This window comes from Vombatus ursinus, unplaced genomic scaffold (genome assembly GCF_900497805.2).
Source record: "Vombatus ursinus unplaced genomic scaffold, bare-nosed wombat genome assembly UNPS02010193.1, whole genome shotgun sequence".
Lineage (NCBI taxonomy): Eukaryota > Metazoa > Chordata > Mammalia > Diprotodontia > Vombatidae > Vombatus > Vombatus ursinus.
The window spans coordinates 1,374,636-1,399,545 of NW_020949971.1; the positions used below are offsets into that span (position 1 = coordinate 1,374,636).

General features: G+C 38.8%; 1 protein-coding gene across 7 annotated transcripts in view; it reads right to left on the reverse strand.

Annotated features, from left to right (window-relative positions):
- Positions 1–24,910, reverse strand: part of MSR1 (macrophage scavenger receptor 1) — a 79,669-nt gene that overhangs the window by 52,120 nt on the left and 2,639 nt on the right. For 3 of the 7 annotated variants that reach the window (XM_027853724.1, XM_027853719.1, XM_027853725.1), the window contains exons 2-3: positions 3,731–3,844; positions 3,260–3,373 (exon numbers count right to left, since the gene is read on the reverse strand). In XM_027853724.1, coding sequence (XP_027709525.1) covers positions 3,260–3,373; positions 3,731–3,842 — 226 coding nt within the window. In that variant the 5' untranslated portion in view covers positions 3,843–3,844. Of the gene's footprint in view, positions 1–3,259; positions 3,374–3,730; positions 3,845–17,198; positions 17,328–21,155; positions 21,205–24,910 lie in introns of those variants that run through there. The other 4 variants (XM_027853720.1, XM_027853722.1, XM_027853721.1 and 1 more) reach the window with 4 other exon arrangements.

Here is a 24,910-nt window from a genome sequence, read left to right on the forward strand (position 1 = left end):
TGAATTCAGAGCTGTCATGGATTCTTCCACACACATATGCCTCTTTCTTTCTCTCTATCTCTGTCTCTGTTTCTCCCTTTGTCCCTCTCATCTACTCTGTCTCTCTTTATCTCTGTCCTTCTCCGTGTCTCCTTCCTTCTGTGTCTCACATTGTTTCTATCTCTCCCTTCCTCACATCTTTCATCTGTCTCTCCATCTCTTCCTCCCTGTCTGTCTTTGTCTTTCTCTTAGTCTCTGTGTGTATGTGTGTGTCTGTATCTCTGTTTCTGTCTGTGTCAGTCTCTGGCTGTGCCTCTCTGCCTCTGTGTCTCTGTCTGTCTCTCTCTTTGACTCTGTCTATGTGTCTATGTCTCTGTCTATGTCTGTGTCTCTCTCCTCCTCTCTCTCTATGTCTCTGTCTCTCCCTTCTCTGTTGCTCATCTTCCCTCCTCTCTTTCTTTATTCTTTCTTTGTCTCTCTCTCCTTGTGTCTCTGTCTCTCTCCTCTTGTCTTCTGCTTCTTTCTCTCTCTCCCCATCCTCTCCCTCCTCAGTGCTTTCTCTCTCTCCCTCTCTCTACACCCTTTCTCTTTGTATAACTGTCTCTTTTGCTTTCTGTTTTTATTTCTGTTTTTCCTTTCTTCTCTGCCTTTCTCTGTCTCTTTCTTTATGTGTGTGTCTCTTTCCATCTCTCTCTTGATTCCTCTCTGTCTTTCTGTCTCTGTCTCTCCACCCCCTTTTTTTGTCTCTCTGTGTCTCTCTCTTTATCTTTCTTTCACTGTGTATCCTCTCTGTTTCTGTCTCTCTGTCTGTCTCTGTCTCTTTCTGTCTCTCTCTATCTCTATTTGTCTCTCTGTCTCCCTCCCTCTCTCCCTTGCTGTCTGTCTGTGTCTCTTCTCTCTCTCCTCTTTCTGTCTCTGTCTCTCCTCCCCCAATCCATGTATGTATATATGTTTGTCTCTTCTTTTGTCTGCCACCTCTTTCTCTCTCTCTCTCTCTCTCCTCCTCCCTTCCTTGGTGCCTCTTTTCCCTCTCTCCCTCCTTTCTTTCCTTTCTTTCTGTCCCTCCTTCTCTTTCTCTCTTCTTCCTCTCCCTCCCCCTCCTTTTCCCTTTCCTTCCTTCTCTTGTCTTTCCCTCCCTCTCCCTCCCCTCCTGTATCTCTAGGGAGGAAATTAAATGTCTCCAGTTATTACACACTTTATACTCACTGCTACCCCTGGCTCAGGTGATGTCAACCTTTGTTCTAAATGCAGATTTTTGTTGTGAAGGTTTTAACAAATGACACAAATGTTGGCCAGCATAAACTCAATCTGTTTGTCATATTTGATGCATGGCTCATGAAAGGGAGAAAAAGCATTGTCTATTTGTAAAATGAAATATTTAGCTCAGAGGAAAAGGTCTGGACCTAAGATCTGGAACCATTAGAGAAACATAGGAATACTGATAGTGGACTTTTGCAAAATGGATAAAATAATCTGAGACCCAGATATTCATAATAAAAAAAAATCCCAAACCAAAATAACATCAGCAGCAAAAGCACAAGTCTGATAAAAGGTTCAGGAAGATTGAGGAGCAGCCATTTGGGGGGTGGAGGCAAATAGAAGTTGAAAAGGAAGTCACACATCTGGGAAGGGAAGGGGACTGAGTTACCAGTTAGGCATCACTCACATAAAACCTGGATCATGATAAGCACTTGTAAAATGTTTGTAGATGGATGGATGGATGGATGGATGGATGGATGGATGGGTGGGTGGAAGATTCAGTTACCTGGGCATATTCAGGCAAGTCCTTTGACTTGGGGAAGATTGATTCCTCATTGTACCTTGCTTATTATCATCATCAGGTAGTTTTAAGTACATATAGTATATATATACAAAATAAATGTACAGTGATTAATACCCAGCCCCAATCATTTTCAGACAAATTCCTGTCTCACCAGACTTCCCTACTGGATTTGTAAAGGTGATAAAATCCAAAGAAACAGATCTTAAAATTGAGTCTTTACATTCATCATGACTGAATTCCATCCTACTTAATCTCAGCCAAGGTTCTAGACCATGGAAGCCTTTGGGGCCCATGATTCTCATGGTTATTCAAGTTTGCCCTGTTGGGGTAATTCTGGGCTCTTCACTGCTCCTCGCACCCCAAATCCAAAACCTTGGCAGATCTTGCCGATTTGAGCTCCACAAAATCTCTTCTCTATCTCCTCTTGTCTCCACTCTAGCAGCCCCGACTCGAGTTCTAGTTCTCATCAGCTCTCACCCAGACTCTCCTTATAATAACTTCCTAAGTTGTTTTCCTAGCTCAAGTTTCTCTCCTTACCAGTATAAGGGCAACAACAACCTAGATAAGTGGATTGGAGCTAGAGTAGGAAGAGCATGAAATACCAAACAGAGGAGCTTGGATTGGATTCCCTATAGACAACAGGGGGCCCCTTGGAAGCTGTTTGTTTGCTTTGCTTTGTTTTCAGCAAGTAGTGACATGGTCAGTTCTATAAAACTCAGATGCCAAAGTGATATTCTGAGAGAGGAAGGGGGAGGGAGAAGGAGAAAGAGACAGAGACAGAGACAGAGAGACAGAGGCACACAGAGATAGAGATAGCTAGAGAAGAGAGACAGAGGCAGGACAGAGAAACAGAGACAGAAAGGTGGGAGGAGATGGAGACAAACAGACACAGAGACAGAAACAGAGACAAAGACAGAGAAATAATCAGACTGAGACATAGACAGAGATTTAGGAGAGAGAGGGAAAGAGACAAAGGCACAGAGGGAGATAGACAGATGCAGAGAGAGAGACAGAGACAGACAGACAGAGAGAGACAGAGACAGAAAGACAGAGACACAGACAGAAAGAAAAACTGGCTGGCTTGTTCCCTTCACCAGGGATCCAGTGAAGTCTGGTTTTATTTTTGTTTTTGTTAGACGTTATGTCAGAATACAGGGCTGCTGTCTATACTCCTCTTCCTTCCTCTGGCCTTCCCATTTGTACTTCTTTGAGAGGGGAAGAGCACACAACCAGACACTGAAGATATCTTGGCTAGATGTGGCCAGGAGCAACTGAAGTAGTGCAGCTACCATGACTCCCATGGACTGAGGGCTTCACATAAACACACACACACATGCATAAAACATATACGCACACATACACACAAAATACACTGATGTTGACAAATGGGACCTGCCTAAGTCCAGAGAGACAGTGCCAGGAAAACTGAAAAAAGTTGATGTGGCTTTGTTTCCTGGAGCACAAATTGCTAGATCATTGCTCCCATGAATACTTTACCTGTAACAAATCCAGTGATTGGGATCAGAACCCCAAACACAAAGAGATAAAGGCCAACCAGTGCGATTTTGTGGGACTTCAGCTTTTCTTGCAATCCAAAGACAGTGGGAAGATCTATTAAAAAAGATGTACAATTCAGAAAACTGGTTATGTGGCCCAGGCAGATCACACTTAACTCTTACTGAACATTAAATATTGAAAACAATTTAATATTATCATTCTCTCCAAATATATTCCTTAAATAAAAGGCAAATCTAGAATCAAAGAAAGTGAGCAGGTGGAAGTGAACTCAGACGTCATTCACACAGGGCTGAAAGTGTCAGCCATTCTAAGCTATGCTGGTCTCTTAGAGAAAGCAGTGGTCATGAGCTTCTTGTGGAAGGGGCAGGGATGATGGGGTTGAAGCTCAGGCCACAGAAATCCCAGAAACTGAACATACTCAAGACATCCATTTCATGAAACATGACTCACTTTCTGGAAGCCTTGCCATCATAGTCCTAGCATCAAATCGCACTGAATCTGAGCAGTTGTCTGAAGGACAGTTCTCATTCTGTTCATTGGGAAGTATATTCCACTTTTCCATGACTGTCAAAAAAAAAGAAAGATAAAAAGTGTATTTCCATATGCAACACGAGTGAAATGGTTACAGAGCAAGCCACCTTGGAGTCATTTTGGCATAAAATGGTAAATTATGATTTATAATTATGATTCAGTTTTAATGGGTTGTAAAATCTAAAAATTAATGTGCTGGAATTAAGCATATTCATTCTCCTAGCCACCTGTTATATTTATGGTAAAAGGCAGTTTTATTTTCTACATTAAAGAAAATATAACAAAATTATGTCCTTATGGGTTTATAACCCCCTTAGTGGGGTTGAGGGAAGTATAATTGGCCCATACTTGTAAGAAAACAGAATATTCGCCCATTTCTTGGGGGATGGGCAGATAGGCACCCCTAGGTTTTCAGACACATTTGGTATCTCCATTTATTGCTTGACTGTATTTATTTGCTACAAGGAAGGGAATTTTGATAATTATTAACATTAATAACAAAAAGTAATATAATGAGACAAACATGTATCCCAGAAAGAATATGGCTAATAACACTGCCCAATATGACCTGAACCAGATGACTATGTGATTGGGAAACACTTAACAAAAAAATAAAATAAAATATAGACAATGTTAATTTATGGCTTTCTAAGTCAATCTGTGACCTCCTTATGTATGGCTTTGTGACCTCCGTTTCTATTTCTATTTAAACCATTGATTTAAATCAACAATGGGATGGAAATAACCCTTTGGGTTAAAAACTAAACACACTCATTCATTCATTCATTCAATGAGCATTCATTAGGTGCCTGCTGTATGGGAGGTCCTAGGCTGAGTTCGAAGGAAGGAAGGAAGAATAATGATGTTCTTGTGACATTTGCCATTGGTTGGCAGGGAATAAGAAGGGCAAAAATGACTGCTAGATGTAAGCCTGTCCTGAAGACAAAGGATAAGTCCAAAGAAAAGATATTTGAAGGAGAGAACCTTCACCTATGGGGTTCAGTGGTATGTGGATGGTGCTTCTTTCAGGTAGGAGGGACAGTGCGTTCCAAGGCATCCCACTCTCACTCTCCCATCCCTGCCCTGATGCTGCCCTTCTTGCCCCCAAGATATTGCAGGGTATATGTTCTAACTTTTTTTTTTAACACATCACATCTCCAGTGCCCTTTAAGTAACCAAATAACATTTTTTTATTCCAAATCCTCAAATGTTGGGACTGGGAGAAACCTTGGAGATCGTTGTGTTTGGCTCTCTCTCTCTCTCTCTCTCTCTTTCTCTCTCTCTCTATCTATCTATCTCTCTCTATCTCTATCTCTATCTCTCTCTCTAACAAATAACAAAACTAGGCCCTTAGAGGTTCAGTACCAACAAAGCTTGTAAGTGGCAGTAGCAAAATTCCAGCCCAGATGTTCTGACTTCAAGCCAAGTGAGCCTTCCAGTGGACCACACTTTGCATGGAAAATGGTTAAAACCATATGATGTCTAAATTTAAAGTAACCCTGGGGTCTTCTGACCATTTCTCATGTCCTTTCACTGAAATAAGAAAATGAGCACTTTCAAAAGATTTGAAAATGTGGACAGTCAGCTCTGGGAACTGAAATCTACAGCCAAGTCCCAAGTCAAAATGTCAGTCCTTCTTCTACCACACTCCAGCCCCTTCAACTTTGATTTAGCTGAAAAACAGTCAGCTTGACTTTGCCAATTTCCTGTCATTCCTTATTTTTGTAAGTGGTTATGAAGTTTCCATTTGTTCAATTTTTGCGAATTACTTTCACTTCGTATAATCATTTGTTGATGAATTCAAAAGAAGCCTTGTTATTTCTTATAGAAACATTGCTTTCCAATCCCTTTTCTGGCAAAGAGAAACAGAGAGCTCACCAGATCTTTGGTGAAATTGAGGGGCAGAAATAGCCAATATAAATCTTCTGGCCAGTTCTCTCCACTTCCTAAAGCATCCCTCATTCACCGGTTTTTAAACCTAAAAAATTTCATCTGAAAGGGAGACAATCCCAGTGACTGTTTTCAGAGATGGCAGGTCTGGGATCATAGGACTGAGAACCTGAAAGGATAATGCCCATGTTTTCAAAGCTTCAAATTCAGAGACCTTTCCTTGGCCCCAGCTACTGACTCAGCCAAAACAGAAACCCTGCTTTCTCTGGGTTCCTCTCCTTTCCTCCTTCATGACCAAACATCAAGGCACCCCATGAGCAGTGTGTTGATATCCAATCTTTCTCAGTGCGACTGACACATTTCCTTGACTCCCTACTTCCTGTCAAATCTTTATTAATCTGTAAACAAACTTGGATGTGCCTGGGAGCTAGAAATTTACTTGAGGCCAGGTCTGACTCAGGTCAATCTGGTGGCTAAGGTTTAGGATTGAAATGAAATGCAACACTCATAGACCATGCAGAGTTAACAAAAGAAGGTTTCTTTTACTTTAGTGTGCTAGCAAGGATATAGCATTGGCTCACAGTTTCTTTGCCTTGGCAGTGTGCTGGTCAGAAGCATGTGTAAAGCTTAAGGAGCCAATAACTCCTCATGTGCTGGCTTTTGTACTTAGGATGTCTGGTAGCTCCAACTCCTGGACCACTTAATAATGGAGAAAGGTAATTTGGGGACCATTTAAGAAAAAAAAAACCCTAGCTTCTTCTTTGTGGAATAGATATTGTTCCTTTACCAGCATGGAGACTGGAATGGGGAGTCACATTGTAAAGAGGGTATCTAATCACACTGAACTTGCACTTAGTTAATGTGGCTTAATGTTAAAATAGTAGGTATTCCTAAAGCTAAAACTGGAGGGAGAAGGATCCAAAGGTTATGTCTCCAGAAAGGTTCCCATTTGCTCCTTTATTTCCATTCCAACCCATGCTTTTCCATCATTCCTGGGGACTTCACTATCAGTGTTGCTGACTGATCTAAGCCAGAAGCACACAATTCCTAAATGCCAATAATCTCACTATTCACCTCACTTGGACCACCTACAAGTGTGGTTTTCTAAAGGATCACCAGCTTTCCTAATGGTCTCATCCCCAACAGACTGAACTTTGCTATTCACCAAACTCATAGACCTCAAGTTCAACGCTTTCATTTCATGGAACAAGACAGAAAGGTGGAGTCCCACAGCTAGTAAGTGTCTGAGGCAGCATTCAAATCCAGCTCTTCCTGACTCCTAGTTCAGAACCACCCACTATACCATACTGTCTCTCTTAGTTCCTTTCATTAAACCACAACCTTTTGTCCTTCCATCTCACTTTCTGTCCTACACCTACTAAACTTACCGCAGACTGTCCCAAGCTATCAAAGCTTAAAACTGCTCTAAGACTTTTGAAGCACCCTGTATTGGTGTTTACCTTTTAACCAATCCATATTTTTCCAGTCCATCTCTCCAAGTTTGATTTCCTGTGCTTCCACACCCACCCATGATCTAACTTTTTAGGATTTCATTTTTGATTTTTCTACAATCCCTAGACCTTCATGTCAGTAAGTCATCAAGAACTTGTTAAGCACCTATTCTGTGCCAAGCGCTGTGCTAAGTACTGAGGATATGAAGAAAAGCAAAAATAGTCCCCATCCTCAAGGAGCTCTCAATGGGACCTTCCACCATTCCTGATTAGTCAATAGCAACCCCTTGACAGGAGAAATGATGCAAAGGATGCCATCAGAGAAATATATAACCAGAGAAAAAGATGGCCCAATCACATGTGAATGAATGAAAAAACATTTATTATTACACACTCACCATATGCCAGGCACTGTACTACATGCTGGTATGTATGTAGGTGCTTGACAAATATTTGCTGACTATTGAACTAGCTAGCCCCTGAGGTCCCTTCAAGATCTGAGTCTATGATGCTAAGAGTTGGACTGATTGTTCTGTTCCATGTTAGGCCTAGCTAATGTCCTGCACCTCGGACACTTGCCCTGCTCTCTACAAACAGCACTCAAGGTTAAGGAAGCTCCCTACATGCCACATTGCAAATACATTTCTAGATGATTGGAGAGTCTCTGGGAGACTGACTGGTCAAATCCACTTACAAATACAAGCAAGCAAAACAGTCCTTGACCTTGAGGAGCTTATATTCTAATAAAGGACATTGTCTAAAAAGCAAGGGATGACCAGCAGCTAGCCCCCATACTCTGTCAGTATCTGTGCAATGTCAATAGAATATGAAGGAAGCACTCAACATGTGGGGTGGAGTTGTGGGAGAACCTGGAAAACAGTCTCACCAGATAAGCAGACATGGATGGGTTGGAATCTCCTCTCCTGCAGGGAAAACCCACCTTGATGAGATCACAGGAGCATTAGAGCACTGGAGTATTCCCAGGTCATCTCCACAATTCAATCCTACTCCATAGCTGCTAAGGGTTCTTGGAAAAAATATTAAAATCAAATTGATTCTAGCTACTACCAACTTGTGCCATGGCACCTCAACTTGGCCTTGGTTCCTTGAATATTTAAATGGATCCATTATCTCCTCAAATGGCAACTCTTTCCTTTGGTGCAGATTGTAGCCCACGCAGGTACACATATCATCCTGTGTAATTCTTTTCTATATCTTTTTTGTTTCAGCCAAACTGGGCTATGGTGTCACTGAACAAGTTAGTCAGTCAATGTTCTTGTTTGTCCTTCATTCTCAAAGAGGACCATGGCATCAGGAAGGTGACTTGCAAATTAATTGTCATGACTTAAAGGTGAATTGAATTTAAGTGAGGGACTGTGCAAAGTCATCAGGCTCATTTTCTCCTCCAGAGCGATTTGAGTCCACTGGCAAGATAAAAATCAGAATGACTAGAGATGGCCCCTGATGCAGTGGGAGACCTTTATAAGCTAAGATCTTTCCAGGTCTCAGTTTGACTGAGGGCTGGGACCTATCGTTGACCAATCAATAAGAGCCAGAGTGAATTGGGTTTAAGGCATGGACCTTAAGAAAGAAATCTAGCCTGTAAACCCCAAGATATCTTTCGAGGTTTCAGCAATCAAAATTTACATTCCTTTGGGCAGAGCACTGGCAGGTAAGGGTATGATTCCCTATGTAGACAGAGGGAGAGGAAGGGAAGGGGAGGGAAGGAGAGGAGCTGCATTGCCCAACTGGAACTGGCCAGTTGGGTCCCCAGTGGAGAAGCCTGTACTACTCACAGGTTGTTTGTCCTTCATTCTCAAAGAGGACCATAACATCAGTCCCATCTCTGGGTCTTTAGCTATAGCCCCTGTCAGCCTGCACTCCCTTGTCCCCTCTGGCTCTTGGAATCCCTAGTTTCCTTTAAAACTCTGCTCAAGCACCAGATTCTACAGGAGACCTTTCCTCATCTCCAGCTTTGCCTCTTCCAGAAAATGTCCTTGTATTTATTTTGCATAGATTGTGTTCGCATGTGTGTGTGTGTGTGTGTTACTGCCCTTGATAAAGTAGAAACTCCTTAAAGACAGGAACTTTTTTTCATTATTTTGTCTTTGTATTGTCAATGCCCAACTCAGTGCTCAGCCTAAGTAAGCATTTAATAAAGATTGATTGATTGATGATCGGACTTAAGTCCCTCCCCATTGTGCCTCCAACCTTCCTGCCAGGCTTTTATCAACTTCACATACTCTAATTCTGCCACATTGCAGTTCTCTTCATCCCCACACCCTCATCACCTTCCTTCAATATTGAGCTTGGATGCAAGCTCCATCAGGCATCAATCAATGATACTTATCGAGACCCTGCTATATTCCAGTCACTGCTAAGTGCTGAGACTTCCAAGACCAAAATGAAACATCTCTACTCTCAAGAACCTTGTCTTTCTGGGCACAAGAAGGGGCACACCAACTGCATATAAATGAAGAAATACAATGCAAAAATCCCAGCTCACTAAGGAGGGAGGCCCCTAGCACTTAGAGGAACCAGGAAAGCCTTCATGTAGGGCAAAGGTTCTTAACTTTTATTGCACATCATGGTGCACTTTGGCTGTCTGATGAAGCTCATGGCCCCTTCTCAGAATAACTTTTTTTTTAAAAAGTAACTAAAGGAAATATTAAATTTTAGTTTGAGGTTAGTGAAAATGAAGGTATATATTTTTCCTCATTCAATTTCATGGGCTCCTTGAAATTTATCCATCAACTCCTTCATCCCTGGATCTCACTCAGATTGAATCCTTGGTGTCAAAAGTGATGCTTGAATAGGTTCTTGAAGGAAGAGAGGTATTCAGTTAGGTGGAGGTGAGGAGAGAGTGTGTTCCAAGTTTGGGGGAAGGTCAGTGCAAAGGACAAGAGATGGGAGACGGAGTACCCCATGTACTCAATGAACAATGACTATGTTACAACAGTTACTTTGTTCCAGGCACTATTACCCGGGAATATTCCATATTATTATGTTCTAAGTGCTGAGGAATCAAAGAAAGGCAGAGCTCACATTCTACTGGAGAAGATAACATGCCAATAATTATGCAACTACCTCAAAACTTCAGAAAAGGGGATGAATTGAAACTTAATCCACAAAACAGAGGCACCGCAAGATAAAATCACATTAAATAACCGAAGAGGAATTAACTATTCAAAACTCCCAGTAATCCAACCTTGCATCCCATTCCACACATTAGGTACAGTGAGCTCAAGTGGCCACACAGGATTGTGACACAGAGTCTCATTGCAGGAACCCTCCCTGCAATCCCACCAGAGACTCTGTCTGGGTCAGGGAAGGTGTAAGTAAAATGGGAGAGAGGGGAAATGATGAGAACCACAGGCTAGAGGAGAAAGAATGTCTATGATGGGGACTGAAAATCCAATTTGGGCCAGCTTTGTGCCTCAGGGTTTTCTCTGCACAGAAACACAGGGCCATACAGACCATATATCCTGCAATGGAAGAAGCTGAGGAGAAATAGTAACCCAGCCCCAAGTGTATACACTGCAACAGAAGTAAGATATGTGTGCTTTAATCCTAAAGCATCTGTGGGTCAAAGAACAAATCACTGAAGCTACAGATAATTCATCCAAGAAAATAACAAAAATGAGGCAGCATAACAAAGCTTTTGGGAGACAGCCAAAGGAGTTCATTCTTTAGGGAATAGTTTGATATCGAAACACTTTTTAATCAACAAAAGAAAGAATGGATCAATGAATTGGGTATGCAACTAAAAGCATAGAAGCTCAGCAAACATAAATAACCCAATTAAACACAAAATTAGAAATTCTGTACATCAGAGAAGATATAAGCAAAATGGAAACTCAGACACACACAACATAAAACATTGAATTGAAAACTAAAACTAGGAGCTAGATTTTTGAAAAAAAAATAGAGTAGATAAATCATTAGTTTACCTGATAAAAGAAAAAGAGAGAAAAACCAAATTGTCACTATCAAAAATGAAAAGAAGGAGGGTTCACAACAAATAAAGAAGAAATTATTTTGCTCAGTTGCATGGCAATAAAACTGATAAACATAAATGGAGTGAGTGAATATTTATAAAAATATAAAATGCTCAGATAGATAAAACAAGGAATAGATAACTTAAATAACTCAAAGAAAAATAAATTGAACAAATCTTAAAAGAACTCCAAAAGGTTTCTCCAAAGTAGGAAAGAGGGTCTAATTACAGATAGACTTATCAATGAATTCTATCAAACATTCAACTACGTTAATACCAATATCACAGAAATCATTTGTTTTCCTTACACAAAGGAAAGAAAGGATCCTTCCAAATTCATTCATTGAGAAAACTATGATCCTGGTATCTAACCCATGGGGATATTAAATCAAAGAAGAGAAGCTATAGATTAAGATCTGTAATGGAGGTTTATGCAAAAATACCGAATTAAATACACGAATGCAGGGTTGGCTCAATATTAGAAAAACTTAAATGTTATAAACCACATTTATAAGAAAATAATAAAAATCACTATCATGCCAACAGATTCAGAAGATGAAAAAAAACCTTTTTGACAAGATCCAGTGCCTATTTCTTTCTTTTTTTAATTGAAAACCATAAAGGAATAAATGGACCATTCCTTAATATAGTAAATAGTACTAATTTAGAACCAAGATCTTACTTTCTCTGTAATTGAGAAAAGCTAGAAGCTTTTCCAATAATCCCTTTGGGGATAAAGCAAAAATGTCCATTGTCACCACCATTCTCTGATATAGTTCTAGATGTGTTAGCTATAGCAATAAGACAAGAAAAGGAAATTGAGGGAATAAGCAAAGGTAAAGAGGAAACAGAACATCACCTTTTACAGATAACATGATGGTTTCCTTGAAAGACTTTAGAGTTAACTAAAATTAATGGAAACTTTTAACGTTTGATAAAACAGGATTTAAAACAAATCTATATAAATTATCAATCTTTCTGTATATCCTTCCCCACTCCTAAAAAAGAATAGGGGGAGGAAAAGAAAAAATCTAATCAAGATAACTACACAATGTATAAAATGTTGGAAAGTCTAGCCAACCAGGTAAATGAAATGCATCTTAAGTGTCCACTGTGTGTTAAATACTGTCCTATGTACTGGCGATGCAAATAAACTCAAGGTCCCTGCACTCAATGGACTTATATTCCAGAAGGGAAAGACAATACATAAAGGAAAGCTGGGAAGATGGGGGGAAGGGCAACATAGCTGGAGGTATTCAGGGAGTTCAGTAGAGGCCTTAGCAAGATAAGGCCAAACCTGGACTGTCAAAGCCTAGAGTGATTGGTTGACAGGTTATTAATCTTAATCACTGGGTCAGCAGACTTTTTCATCACTAATATTCTATCAGGTATTTCTTGGAAAGAGGCACTCCACCTGCCACCTGAGTAGCAGTTTACCACCTCTTGCTTTGGAGAACAGTAAGGGAAGTGGTGGGCAAGGGGAAATGTCAACAGGGAGTAGTGACAGAGTGATAGGTTATATATGTGCAATCATGTGAAACATATTTCTATGTTAATCATGTTGTGAAAGAAGAAATAGACTAAAAGAAAAAAATTTTAAAAAGTGAAAAATAGTATGCTTCAATCTGCATTTTGTCTCCATCAGTTCTTTCTCTGGATGTGAACAGTAATTTTCATCGTCAGTCCTTTGGAATTGTCTTGGATTTTTGTATTGCTGAGAATAGCTAAGTCACTCACGGTGGATCGTTGTACAATATTACTGTTATTGTGTACAATGTTCTCCTGGTTCTGTTCACTTCACTTTGCATCAGTTCTTGTAAGTTTTTCCAGGTTTTTCTGACATCCTGTTTTTCATTTCTTACAGCTCAATAGTATTCTATTATAATCATATACCACAATTTGTTCAGCTATTCCCCAACTGATGGGCTTCCTCTCCATTTCCAATTCTTGGCCACCATGAAAAGAGCTGCTATAAATTCCCTTGTACAAATAGCTCCTTTTCCTTTTTCAAAAAATCTATTTTGGGATATGGGCCTAGTACTGGTATTGCTGGGTCAAGAGGTATGCACAGTTTTATAGCTCTTTGGACATAGTTCCAAATCATTCTCCAGAATAGATGGATCAGTTCACAACTCCACCAACAATGCATTAGTGTCACAATTTTCACACATCCCCTCCAATATTTATCATTTTCCTTTTCTACCATATTAGCCAATCTAATAAGTGTGAAGTAGTACCTCAGAGTTGTTTTAATTTGTGTTTCTCTAATCAATGGTTACTTAGAACATTTTTTCATATGTGTATAGAGAGCTTTGATTTCTTCATCTGAAAACTGCCTGTTTATATCCTCCTATAAATTAGCAATTGGGGAATGAATTGTGTTCTTATAAATCTGACTCACTCCTCTTTATATAATGTGCTTTTCTCTAACATCTACAAATATATCCTGTAACCAATAATAACTCCATTGATATATAATGTACATTATATCAATACCAGTAATACATGAGAGATTATTTGGTCCTAAAATATTAACAATACACAACTAACTTTTACTTGATCCTATTCTACTTAATTCACTGAAAACAGGCACTGATACCAATCAAATAATAATAAAATGAGTAAATGGTGATTAATTTGAATGGTAGGTATCAAATTATTATTACACAAGGAAAGAGGAAAAAGAATCATAAGCCCAATGAAAATATTTACACTAGCACTTAATACTGAAGCAAACATCTGGAAACAAAGCAGATGACTGTCAGTTGGAAAATGGTTGAAAAAAGTATGTTTTATTATGATGTAAATATTTATGCCATAAAAGTTATGAAAGGAAAAAGATTCAGAGAAATCCAGAAGGATTTGTTCAAAATAATGTGGAATGACATGAGAAGAGACTCGAGAATAATTTATGTGATGACTACAGCATTGTGAACTCAAATATTGTGAAAGACTTCAGAAAGGTGATCTAGGTGGTTACTCATCATGACTTCAGAAGACTGCTACCATGGCACATTTTAACCTCTTCACAGAGAGATGCGATGCTAGGGGTGTAGAACGAGACATGCATTTTCAGACAGATCAATGTGTGGATTTGTTTTGTGTGGCGACATTTATTTGTTACAAAGAAGGAATTTTTTGTGGTTTGAGGGTTTGGGGTTAGGGATAGTGATAATGATACTAAGAAAAAGGAAGAAGAAACAAAAGACTTGGCAGTGACTCATTTAAAAAAAAAACAAAGGAAAGCAGAAGGAAATTCTAAAAGGGCCATGGCTAAGCAGAGAAGCATTGGCACTGATATGTTCAATTTGAAATTAGAAGAGAGTAGTGCTTACTGAAAGTTCCCAGATCCTTATTCATGTTCTTTGGACAGAGAAATGGTCTTGTTTTTCAAATTCATAATAAATAAAAGAGACATTGGCCTGAGTTTCTGCCAGAATATTTTCTCATTTTCCCAGTAGTTTTTGTCAAATAGTGAGTTCTTGCTGCTGTAGTTGGGATCTTTGGATTTATCAAAGCCAATGTTACTGTGCACAGCTGCTTCTGTATTTTGTGTACCTAATCTATTCCATTAATCACCCACTCTGTTGCTTTATCTAGTAGCAAAACATTTGGATGATTTCTGCTTTCTAGTATAGTTTGAGATCTGGTACTACTAGGTTCCTAGTCTCCATAGGTTTTTTTTTTCATTGTTTCCCTTGATATTCTTGACATTTTTTTCCAGAAAAAATTCTTTAAATATAAAAGAAATAGATAATTTAAAAAATTAATCAATTCATCAATCAACAAGCATTCACTGAGCAGCAAAAATATGTTTGGAACTATGGAAAATCCTTAAGTCACAAAGAGAAAAGTGACATGGTGCCTGTTCATAAGCAGTTCACAGTCCAGCCAGGGGACACATGTATAGATTCAGTTATGCACATTATATACAAAATTGACAGGAAATAATTGGGGGGAGGGAGAGAGAGAGAGAGAAAGAAACTCCCAAGTAGAGGGAAAACCAGAAATGACTTCATATAGAAAATGAACCTTGAAGGAAACTTATGATTCTAAGGGATGGGGAGAAGGAAAGAACACATTCTATGTCTGGGGCATGACCCAGGTACAGAGATTGAGTGTCATAGTTAGAGATCAGAAAATAAGTAAGGTCATGGAGTCTGAAAAGGGTAATAATCTAGAATAATGACTGATAGGTAGGATGGGACCAGATTATGAAGGTCCTTGAAATCAAACCAGGGAATTTGCATTTTATCCCACAGGAAATAGGGAGCCATTGAAATATATTGACTAGGGGAGTGAAGGAAAATCATCAGTACACAAAATATTATTTTAGCAGTGGTGTTGAAGATTGAATTGGAGTGGGGACACACTTGAGGTAGGGTGGGAAATTGGAAAGCCATCACAAGAGATTAAACAAGAGGTGATGAGGACCTGAACTAGGGTGGTCCTGGTGAGTAGAGACATACAAGAGATGTTGTGGAGGGGAAATGACTAGGGCTGAAACTGAGTGTGTTGGGTGGGAGCCTGAGGAACCAAGGACAACGTGAGCTGATGGGATCACTAAAGGAAAAAGCTGAGGAAGGGAAGGTACAGAAGAGGACCAAGGACAGATCCTTTCTGTAAACCCATAATCAGCATTTGTGGCATAGGTAACAGTCCAGAAAAGGAGAACGAGAAGGAAGAGGCATGCAGCTAAGAAGAGAACAATGCCATGAAAACCTAGAGAAGAGAGAATGACTAGGAGGAGAGGTTGGACTAATTTCAGATATCACAGAAGGGTGAGGACTGAGAACAGGCCATAAGATTCAACAATTAGGAGTTCAGATGAAATACCCAAATTCCTGAAACATGAAATAGAGATCCTAAATAACCCAGTCTCAAAAACTGAAATTACATTAGATATAAAGGAAATAGTCAGTGGGAATAGAGACAAGCAACATTGGTTCCAGATGCCTTTACAAGTGAACTGTAGAAAGCTTTTTATCATGAATGGATATTATTCTAGAAAAAAAATGAAAATGAAAAAGCCCTCCTTAACTCCACTTATGAGACAAATATAACCCTAATACCTGAATCCATGAATGCTGAAGCAAGGAAAGGGAACAATTTCACTAATGGACATTAATCCAAACATTTTAAATAAAACTCTGTTCAAAAAGCAGCAACGATATAGCCCAAACATTATTCACTAAGATCAAGTGGCTTTAAACCAAGGATAAGAGAATAATTCAATATTGGGAAAACAATATAATCAATTACATTCAAAATAAAAAGCAGCAACACTGGAAAAACAATTAACAGAATGAATCATATTCAATACCAAACAAAAAAAACCACTATGTGAATATATCAATAGAAGCAGAAAAAGTGGAGTGCAATTAAAGATGGACAGTTTTATAATGGGTGTGGGAGTGCACCGCAGGTGGTTTTCAGCCATAGCTGAAGGTCTGCAGGGATGTAAGAGACTTTGAAATGTAAAACAGAGGCTTAAAGATACAAAATTTGAAGGGCTGGGAGGCCTGGATGCTTTAGTTACATATGATGAAGCCAGTAAGACAAATGGCCTTATCTCTAGCCACTCACTTCTATAGATTTCCCACAGGAGGAGTTGAGTAGAGATCATCATCATCATCATCATCATCATAGTAACAACAATAACAATAGCTAACATTCATATAGCACTTAGTATGTGGCAGGGTGCTATTATTTTCCCCATTTTACAGATGAAAAAACTGAGGTAAATGGGGGTTAAGTGACTTGTCCAGGGTTACACAGCTAGTAAGTGTCTGAGGCTGGATTTGAACTTCTGACTCCAAGTCCAGGGCTCTGTGCCTCAATGGCACCACCTAGCTGCCAGTACTTCAATTCAAGGTAGGGTGGGTCAGATAATTGAAAAAGAGGGTTTGGGACCAGAAAAGATTTGCAAAATTAGAAAGTAAGCCCTATTTCATCTCCTGCCCAGAGGTGACAGACAAGCCCACATCTGAGGCTTCTGCTGACCCTTCCTACCATCAGACAGCCCTGGTCTAGTAGCAGTGCTACTGACCTGCCAGAGACTGTCCAGCAGCTACATGTCTAGAAGCAGAGAAGCTTGCCTGGTCCTGACTAGCACATACTGTTCAGCAGCTCACCTGTCTCCAGCTACTGGACTAGAAGCCCAGTCCGGCAGCACAACCTGTGGAGGAACCAGAACAGACATCCATGAAGTGGTCAGTAGCAGATGGAGTTATCCAGCCAAGGTACCACTCTTAGAAGGATACAGCCCAACTGAGCAGACAGTCTGTCAGAGATACACTTTCTTGCCAAAAAAATAAACAAACCAGTCCAACTGAACAGTCAGTAGTTTGTCCATCACCCAGCACCCTCTCAAGTAAATGTCAGGAGGACCATGCACAGAGAGAAAAGACATCAAAGTGCTACAGTTCCATAGCTCTGACTTTCCTTAACCATATTTCTTCCCTACACCATCAAAATACAAATAATTTGTACTTCCAATTTACGGGCAGTCTTCCTCCCTCCTGAACTCTGATTGTTTTTGCAGGAGAGCATGTCCCTGTTTTTAGAGGAAATTTAATGTAACTACTATTCTGGAGAAGAGCATCTTTGCTAGAGAATTTGTTAAGTATACTATCTGGTTGTTATAAGGAAGCACACTGGGAGTTGGTTAGGATTTGTTGAGAAGACAGTTGAAAAGAATGGCCGCCCATAGGGTTACCCCTAGAAACCTGAAAGTTATAGCAGTAGCCCCTCTCCTTCTGGGGATATAACCCGCCAGCAGCAGCAAGTTGGACAAGTGAGCCCTGCAGGGGTTATCACATTAATATGATTTTTTAAAAAGTTATCTAAAACCAAAAGGTAGCATTATTTCCAATAGAAAATGCTAGAAACTTTTCCCAAGTAATCTAGAAGTAAAGCAAAGATGATCCCATTATTCTTTGACATAGTTTTAGAAATGCAAGTGGCAGCCATGAGAGAAGAAAAAGAAATCAGAGGCATAAACATTGTCTAAGAGGACAAACAATTATCCTTATTTGCTGATGACATGAAGATTTATGTAGAAAACTGCAGAGAATCAACAAAGAAACTAATTGAGATCATCAGTACACAAAGTAAGTCCAGAGAATTGCTAGCATTTCTATGTATCCAAATATTCCAATGGATTTACCATTCTCATTGCTACAAGAGGTCCCCTTCAGTGATGCCCAGTGAAGTCCATCCAATCCTGCCCATCCTGTGTTACTCTTTTCCATGCCTCCCCCTACCCCAAAGGTTAACCACTGGGAGTCCACCCAAAGTACTAAAGGTCTTTCTCCCTTTCTCCCACTGCTAAATGGGCACCACTTATGCACTCTTGGTGTCCATCTGTCTCTCCTCATTATTGCCACATGACCAACCTATCTTCTCCTCTTATAACAGGTTATTGATGGAATCTCAAACTTCCACTCTTCAAAGTTCCTGAATGGTTATACAGCAGAGCCTGCTCCCACCCACCACCTGCCTTTCTACTGTCTTTTGTGATTGTTTGGAGGTGGTCTCATCACTGTACAGAAACATTTGTAGGATGTTCCTATGAAATAGAAGAATATTTGCTTTCATACGAAACTGAGGGTAAGTAGAAGAGCTTTGCCATTCCCAAAGACAGTCCAGCCCATTCCCCTCTTGGCCTACTCCAGGCTCTACCACTTATCCATCTGCATTACCTGCCCAAGATAGACAAATGGATGGCCAAGCTCTACAAGGGCTCCTTCCAAGTATATGTTGAAATCTGGGAGATAAGCATTCAATCCATTTCTACACAGAAATAACAAAATTCAGAAGAAAATAACTAAAAGGGAAATCCCATTTGAAATAACTATAAATGTATACATGTCTGGAAATCAATTTACCAAGGCACAGTCAAGCTATATAATTATGAAACATTCTTTATTTTTGTTTTAAATAGAAAGATCAATTTGCTAATGGTTGGGGCATACCAATATAATAAATACAATGATACCTTGTAAATTAATTTACTGATTTCATGATATATCAATCAAACTACTGAGGGAATACTCCATAAGCCTAAAAAAATTAATAACAAAATGCATCTAGAGGGGAAAAAATCTAGAATCTCATGAGAAATGATGAAAAATCAGGTTATTTTATAAAGCAGTAATCACCTAAGCTATTTGTTAGTGGTTTAAAAAATAGACAATAAATCACCAGAACAGACTACATAAGGAAGAATCATTGAATTTGATAAGTCATGTTTGTTAAACTCAAAATCATAAATTACCTAGATGAGAAATTCCTAATTTAATAAGACCTACTGAAAACAGTGGGAAGCAGTTTGACAAAAATTAGGTATGGACAAACATCTTCCACCACACACACTCAAAATGGATACTCAATGTAAATATTAAGGGTCATACTATTAATAAAAGAAAATTGGAAGAAAATCAAATCAGAAACCTTCACAGGTATGGCTTCGGGTAGAGTGGTTTAGCAAACAAGAGAAGAAGCCATACAAAAATTAAAATCTACAATTGCAATAATGAACTTGAAAAAATGCGGAGGAAAAACCAATGCAACTGGGTTAAGAAGGCAAGCTGTCAAATGAGGAAACAATTCATCAAATGTCATTTCCATATCCTGGTTTCTCTAGCTTCCTTCAAGTGTCAACTACAATTCTACCCTCTAGAAGAAGCCTTTCCCAGTCCTCCTCAATACTATTACCTTCTTTCTGTGATAGCCTCCAATTTATCCTCTCTATAATTTGTGTCAAGGAAACAACAAACATGAACTTGAACAGATTTTGAGAGATAGTGGAGGACAGAAGAATCCATGGGGTCACAACTGAAAGACTGAATGATAGTTTGTTTGGATGTACTTGTTTGAATGTCCTCTGCCCCATTACACTGGGAGTTCCTTGAAGGTAGAGATTGTTTTTGGCTTTCTTTGCATCCCCAGTGCTTCAGCACAGTGCCTGGCACATAGTAGGTGCTTAATACATGCTTCTTGACTTGTCTTAATAAAGTTTTGACATGTAAGATATGTAGAGAATTAACACAAATATATGAGACAAAGAGACACTGTCCAATGGATAAGAGGCCAAAGGAGTTGAACAGTTTTCAGGGGAACTACAATATATTAATAGCTATAAAAAGATTATTCTAAATCAGTAATAATAAGAGAAATGTAAATCAGAACAACATTAAGATTATAGCTTATGCCCAGCAGATTGGCAAAGATAATAAAAGAGGGAGAAGCTATGGCAAGACAGGTACACAAATACATTATTGGTAGAGTTGTGAATTAGTCTAGCCATTCTGGAAAGTACTTTGGAATTATGAATTTAAAAAATTATTTAGTTGGCAGCACAATGGATAGGGCACTGGGCATGGAATCAGGAAGACTTGAGCTCAAAACCAGCCTCAAATCCATACTAACTATGTGATCCTGGCAAGTGGCTTACTAGCTGCTTGCCTCAGTTTCTTCAACTGTAAAATGGGGATAATAATGTTCTCTATGTCTGAAGGTTTTTGGGAAGATCAAATGAGACAATATTTGTTTAAAAAAAACTTAGCTTAGCACATAGCAGGCATTATATAGACGGTTATTCCCTTGTCTTTGTCTCTGATCCAGAGATCCCAGTGCTTGTCATATACCCCCAAGGTGGTTTCTCAATAAGGTAGATAGACACCAATTGGGGAGTGACTAAACACATGAAGGTACAGGGATATAATGTAATGTTATTGTGTCATCACTAACAATGTATCACAGGAGTTCACAAAAGTGTGAGAAGACTTGTATGAACAGATGTAAAGTGAGGTGAGCAAGACCAGGAAAGAATCTACTAAATGATTACGGTAATATGAATAGAAAGCACAAAATAATTAAAAGTAGTACTGTTTAATTAGGACAAAGCTGATCCTCATCTTAAAGAGGCAGGTTGGTGTTATAAATAGAGCCATGAATGTGACAGTGGAAAGATATGGGTTCATATCCCACCTTAGATACTTACTAGCTCTATGGTCCTGTTAGTCACAACCTCTTGGCCTCAGTTTCCTCATCTGTAAAATGAAGACAGTATCAGCCCCTACCATCACAGGGTCTTAGGAGGATCAAATGATATTATCTAAGTAAAGGATTTTACCAGTCTTAACAAGCTATATAAAAGCTAGTTACTGCTGCTGCCGCTACTGCAACTACTCCTCCTCTTATCATTGTCATTATCATCACTGTTGCTTTTGTCCCTAGAAAATAGATGTGATTCTCACTTTTCATTGAAGAAATGGAGGACTATAGGTATGGAATGCTGTATATACTATCAGACTTAGTTAATATATTAGTTCATTTTGTGAAACTTTTCTTCCCATTTCATTATTATTGTTTGTTATGTGGGATTGCTCACTGGGTAGGAGAGGTTCTATGAACTTGTTTGAAAATGAAGATAATGGTTAAATACACACACACACACACACACACACACACACATAGCAACAAGCAGAGAAGTAATAAAGCATGACGAGCAATGAGAAGGACATCCATTGATTTTATTAATCTAATAAAAGTGATTAACTTAAATGAACTTGGAGATTTCATGCTATACCAAAGTACCAAGGAAATGCAGAGCTTTACAAACCAAAACCAAATCTTTGAATGAATAGAAATGTCTGGAATCTCAGAGGAAATAAGGGAAGGTAGAAAAAGAGGATTGAATGGAGATTTGTCCTTCCAGATTTCTCATTATATGTTAAAGCAGAAATCATCACAACTTTTTGGTACCGATTGAGAAACAGAAAAGATCAATGAAACAGACCAGGCAAGGAAAAATCAAGAAAAATTAAACTTGATAGCCTAGTGTTCAATAAGTCTAAAAACATAAAGTGTTTGGGGGAAGGACTCCCTATTTGTTAAGAACTTACAGGAGAAGTGGAAAGCCATTTGAAGAACTTTTCATTTAACTAGTATCTTACATCATATCACACCATAACTTTATAATGAATACTCAACTTTACTAAAGTTCCAAGAGAACGAGATTGGGTGCCTTTCACAATTCTGATTGAGAAATAATTCTTAACCAAGCAAAGATTAGAGGAGACCACAAAAGAGGAAATGATTATTTTAGTTGCACAGAATTGTAAAGCTTCATATGAACAAAATCACTGTAGCTTGGAGGAAACAGCATGGTGCTAGGGGCAGCCTGGGGTATTAGAGGAAATGTTAGGTCTGGAATCAGAGGCTCTGAGTTCCTAAGGCCAGGTTGGTCACTGACTCGATCAAGAAGCATATTTGAGTGCATACTGTATACAATGGATTTTAAGAGATATTGAGGACGTAGGTGGGTGTGCTTGCTGTGCTGAGCAGCATCCTAATGCAGGGGCACACTGGAGCCAGCTGTAACTGGCTCTTGAGAGCTAATCGTGAAATTTCTATGTGCCTGGAAATCAGCAAATATTACAAATCAAGGTTTAATTGATTATTTCATTGATTGTTTAAACTTAAAGAAGTGATGGAGAAAACTTTAATAATGCATATTCAACTTCAATGATTAAACATTTAGCAACACACTGATGCCCTAATGTCCCACATACACATGTATTTGTCACATACATGCATATACAAAAACAGTATGTGTTGCCTTTTGTTTGCATTTTAAAAGTAAAATTTAGTTATTAATTTAAAAATACGTTTAGCTCAGTTTTGGTTTCTTTAGTTCAGTGAATAAAATAAAGTTTTTTTATGATTGAGTCTTCAATAAATGTCTTTAAAAACATTTTTAAAAATAAAATATCCTGGGTGCACATTCTAATGATGTGGGCTGTGTGTTAGCAGAACTAATAATAAATGAGGGATTTTGAGACAAAAAGGACACAGTCCTTTATCTCCAGGAGTTGGCATTCCACTAGGGGAAATAATATGAACAGAATAATAATTGCAATAATAGCCACCATTATTGTTTAAATTACAAATTAACAACTAGCATCTATTATTATTATTGTAAATTAGCTTTCATGATGTACAAAGCAATTTACAAATATTATCTCATTTGATCCTCATAACAACCCTGGGAAGTAGGTGCTATTATTATCCCCATTTTACAGATGAGGAAACTGGGACAGAAAGGTAAAGTGATTTGCCTAGTGGCATCCAGCTAAGAAATGTCTGAGTCAGGATTTGCCCCAGGTTTTCCTGACTCCTTGACTGATGTTCTGTCCACTGCACCACCCGACTTCCCCCATTGTGTGTAAATATCTTGTCATATTTTAAATAGGTAAAGATGAAAACAGCAGTACAGAGAAGCATGGAAAGATCTCTACGAACTGGTGCAGAGCCAAGAAAACAACACACACAATAATGACAATAATGGAAATGGAATGAACAGCTACAAACCAAAAAATCAAAAGGAAATGTAACAAATCTATAAAGATCCTTGTTGTTCAGTCATTTCTGATTCTTTGTGACCCCATTTGGGGGTTTTCTTGGCAAAGATAGTAGAATGGTTTGCCATTTCCTTCTCCAGCTCATTTTACATGTGAGGAAACTGAGGCAAACAGGGTTAAGTGACTTGCCCAGAGTCACATAACTAGTAAGTGTCTGAGGCCAGATTTGAACTTAAACCCTACTGACTCCAGGCCCAGCACTCCATCCCCTGCAAAATCTAACTATCCATATAAAGATCTAGCAGAATTCAGATGAAGACATATGAGAAGACACCCCCAATCCACCCCTGTGTGGAAGTGAGAGGTGTTACAGGGGTTACACACTGCACATAGATCATTTGTGTTGATTTTTGTCCTCATTAGAAATACTATTTGTTATATGACATGGCTCTTTTAATTTTTAAATTTATTGTACTTGTAATCTATGAGACAAAACAAGCATTTCCATAACACAGCACAATAAAAAAAAGGAGGTTGCATATGAAACTGCAGCTCTATTATGTACAACTTGTCATTCCTTTGGGATAATTATGGTGATGCAAGAAATAGAAAATATCAATAAAAATGTATTAAAAATAAATGTACAGAACATTTGACCTTGAGCAAGTCATTTCAGCTCTTTGTGCCTAAGTGTCTTCCTCTGTCAGGGAAGGTGCTGGATTAAATGACCCTGAATATTCCTTCTAATTCTAAGTCCAGGATTTTCTGATCTTAAGGGAAAGTGTTCATCTTAACATCAAATCTCTCTGATAAAGGTCTGAGATCCAAATTATACAGACAATTAACACAGATCCATAAGATTCCCCAAGACATCAGTGGTCAGAAGAGACAGTTTTAGAAGGAATTGAAAACCATTAAAAAGTGTACGAAATATTATTCTAAATCACTAATTGTAAGAGAAATATACATCAAAATAATAAGGTTTTCACTCATATTCAGTAAATCGGTAAAGATGAAAAGGGATTTAAAGGGTCAATGCTGGAGCAGCTTGACCACACAGATATGCTGCTGGGAGAGCTGTGAATTGGTCTAGCCATTCTGGAAAGCATTTCAGAGGGGTCAGCTAGGTGGCACAGTGGATAGAACACTGGCCCTGGAGTCAGGAGGACCTGAGTTCAAATTCAGCCTCAGACACTTGACACTTACTAGCTGCTTGACCCTGGGGAAGTCACTTAACCCCATTGCCTAGCAAAAAGGAAAAAAAAAAGAAAGCATTTCAGAAACATACAAAGAAAGTAATGAATATTTCCATACTTTTAAAATCCAGAGATCTGAATGATAGCCATGTATTTTGAGTAAGTCCAAGAGAAAAAGAAAAGTTTCAGATGCATCA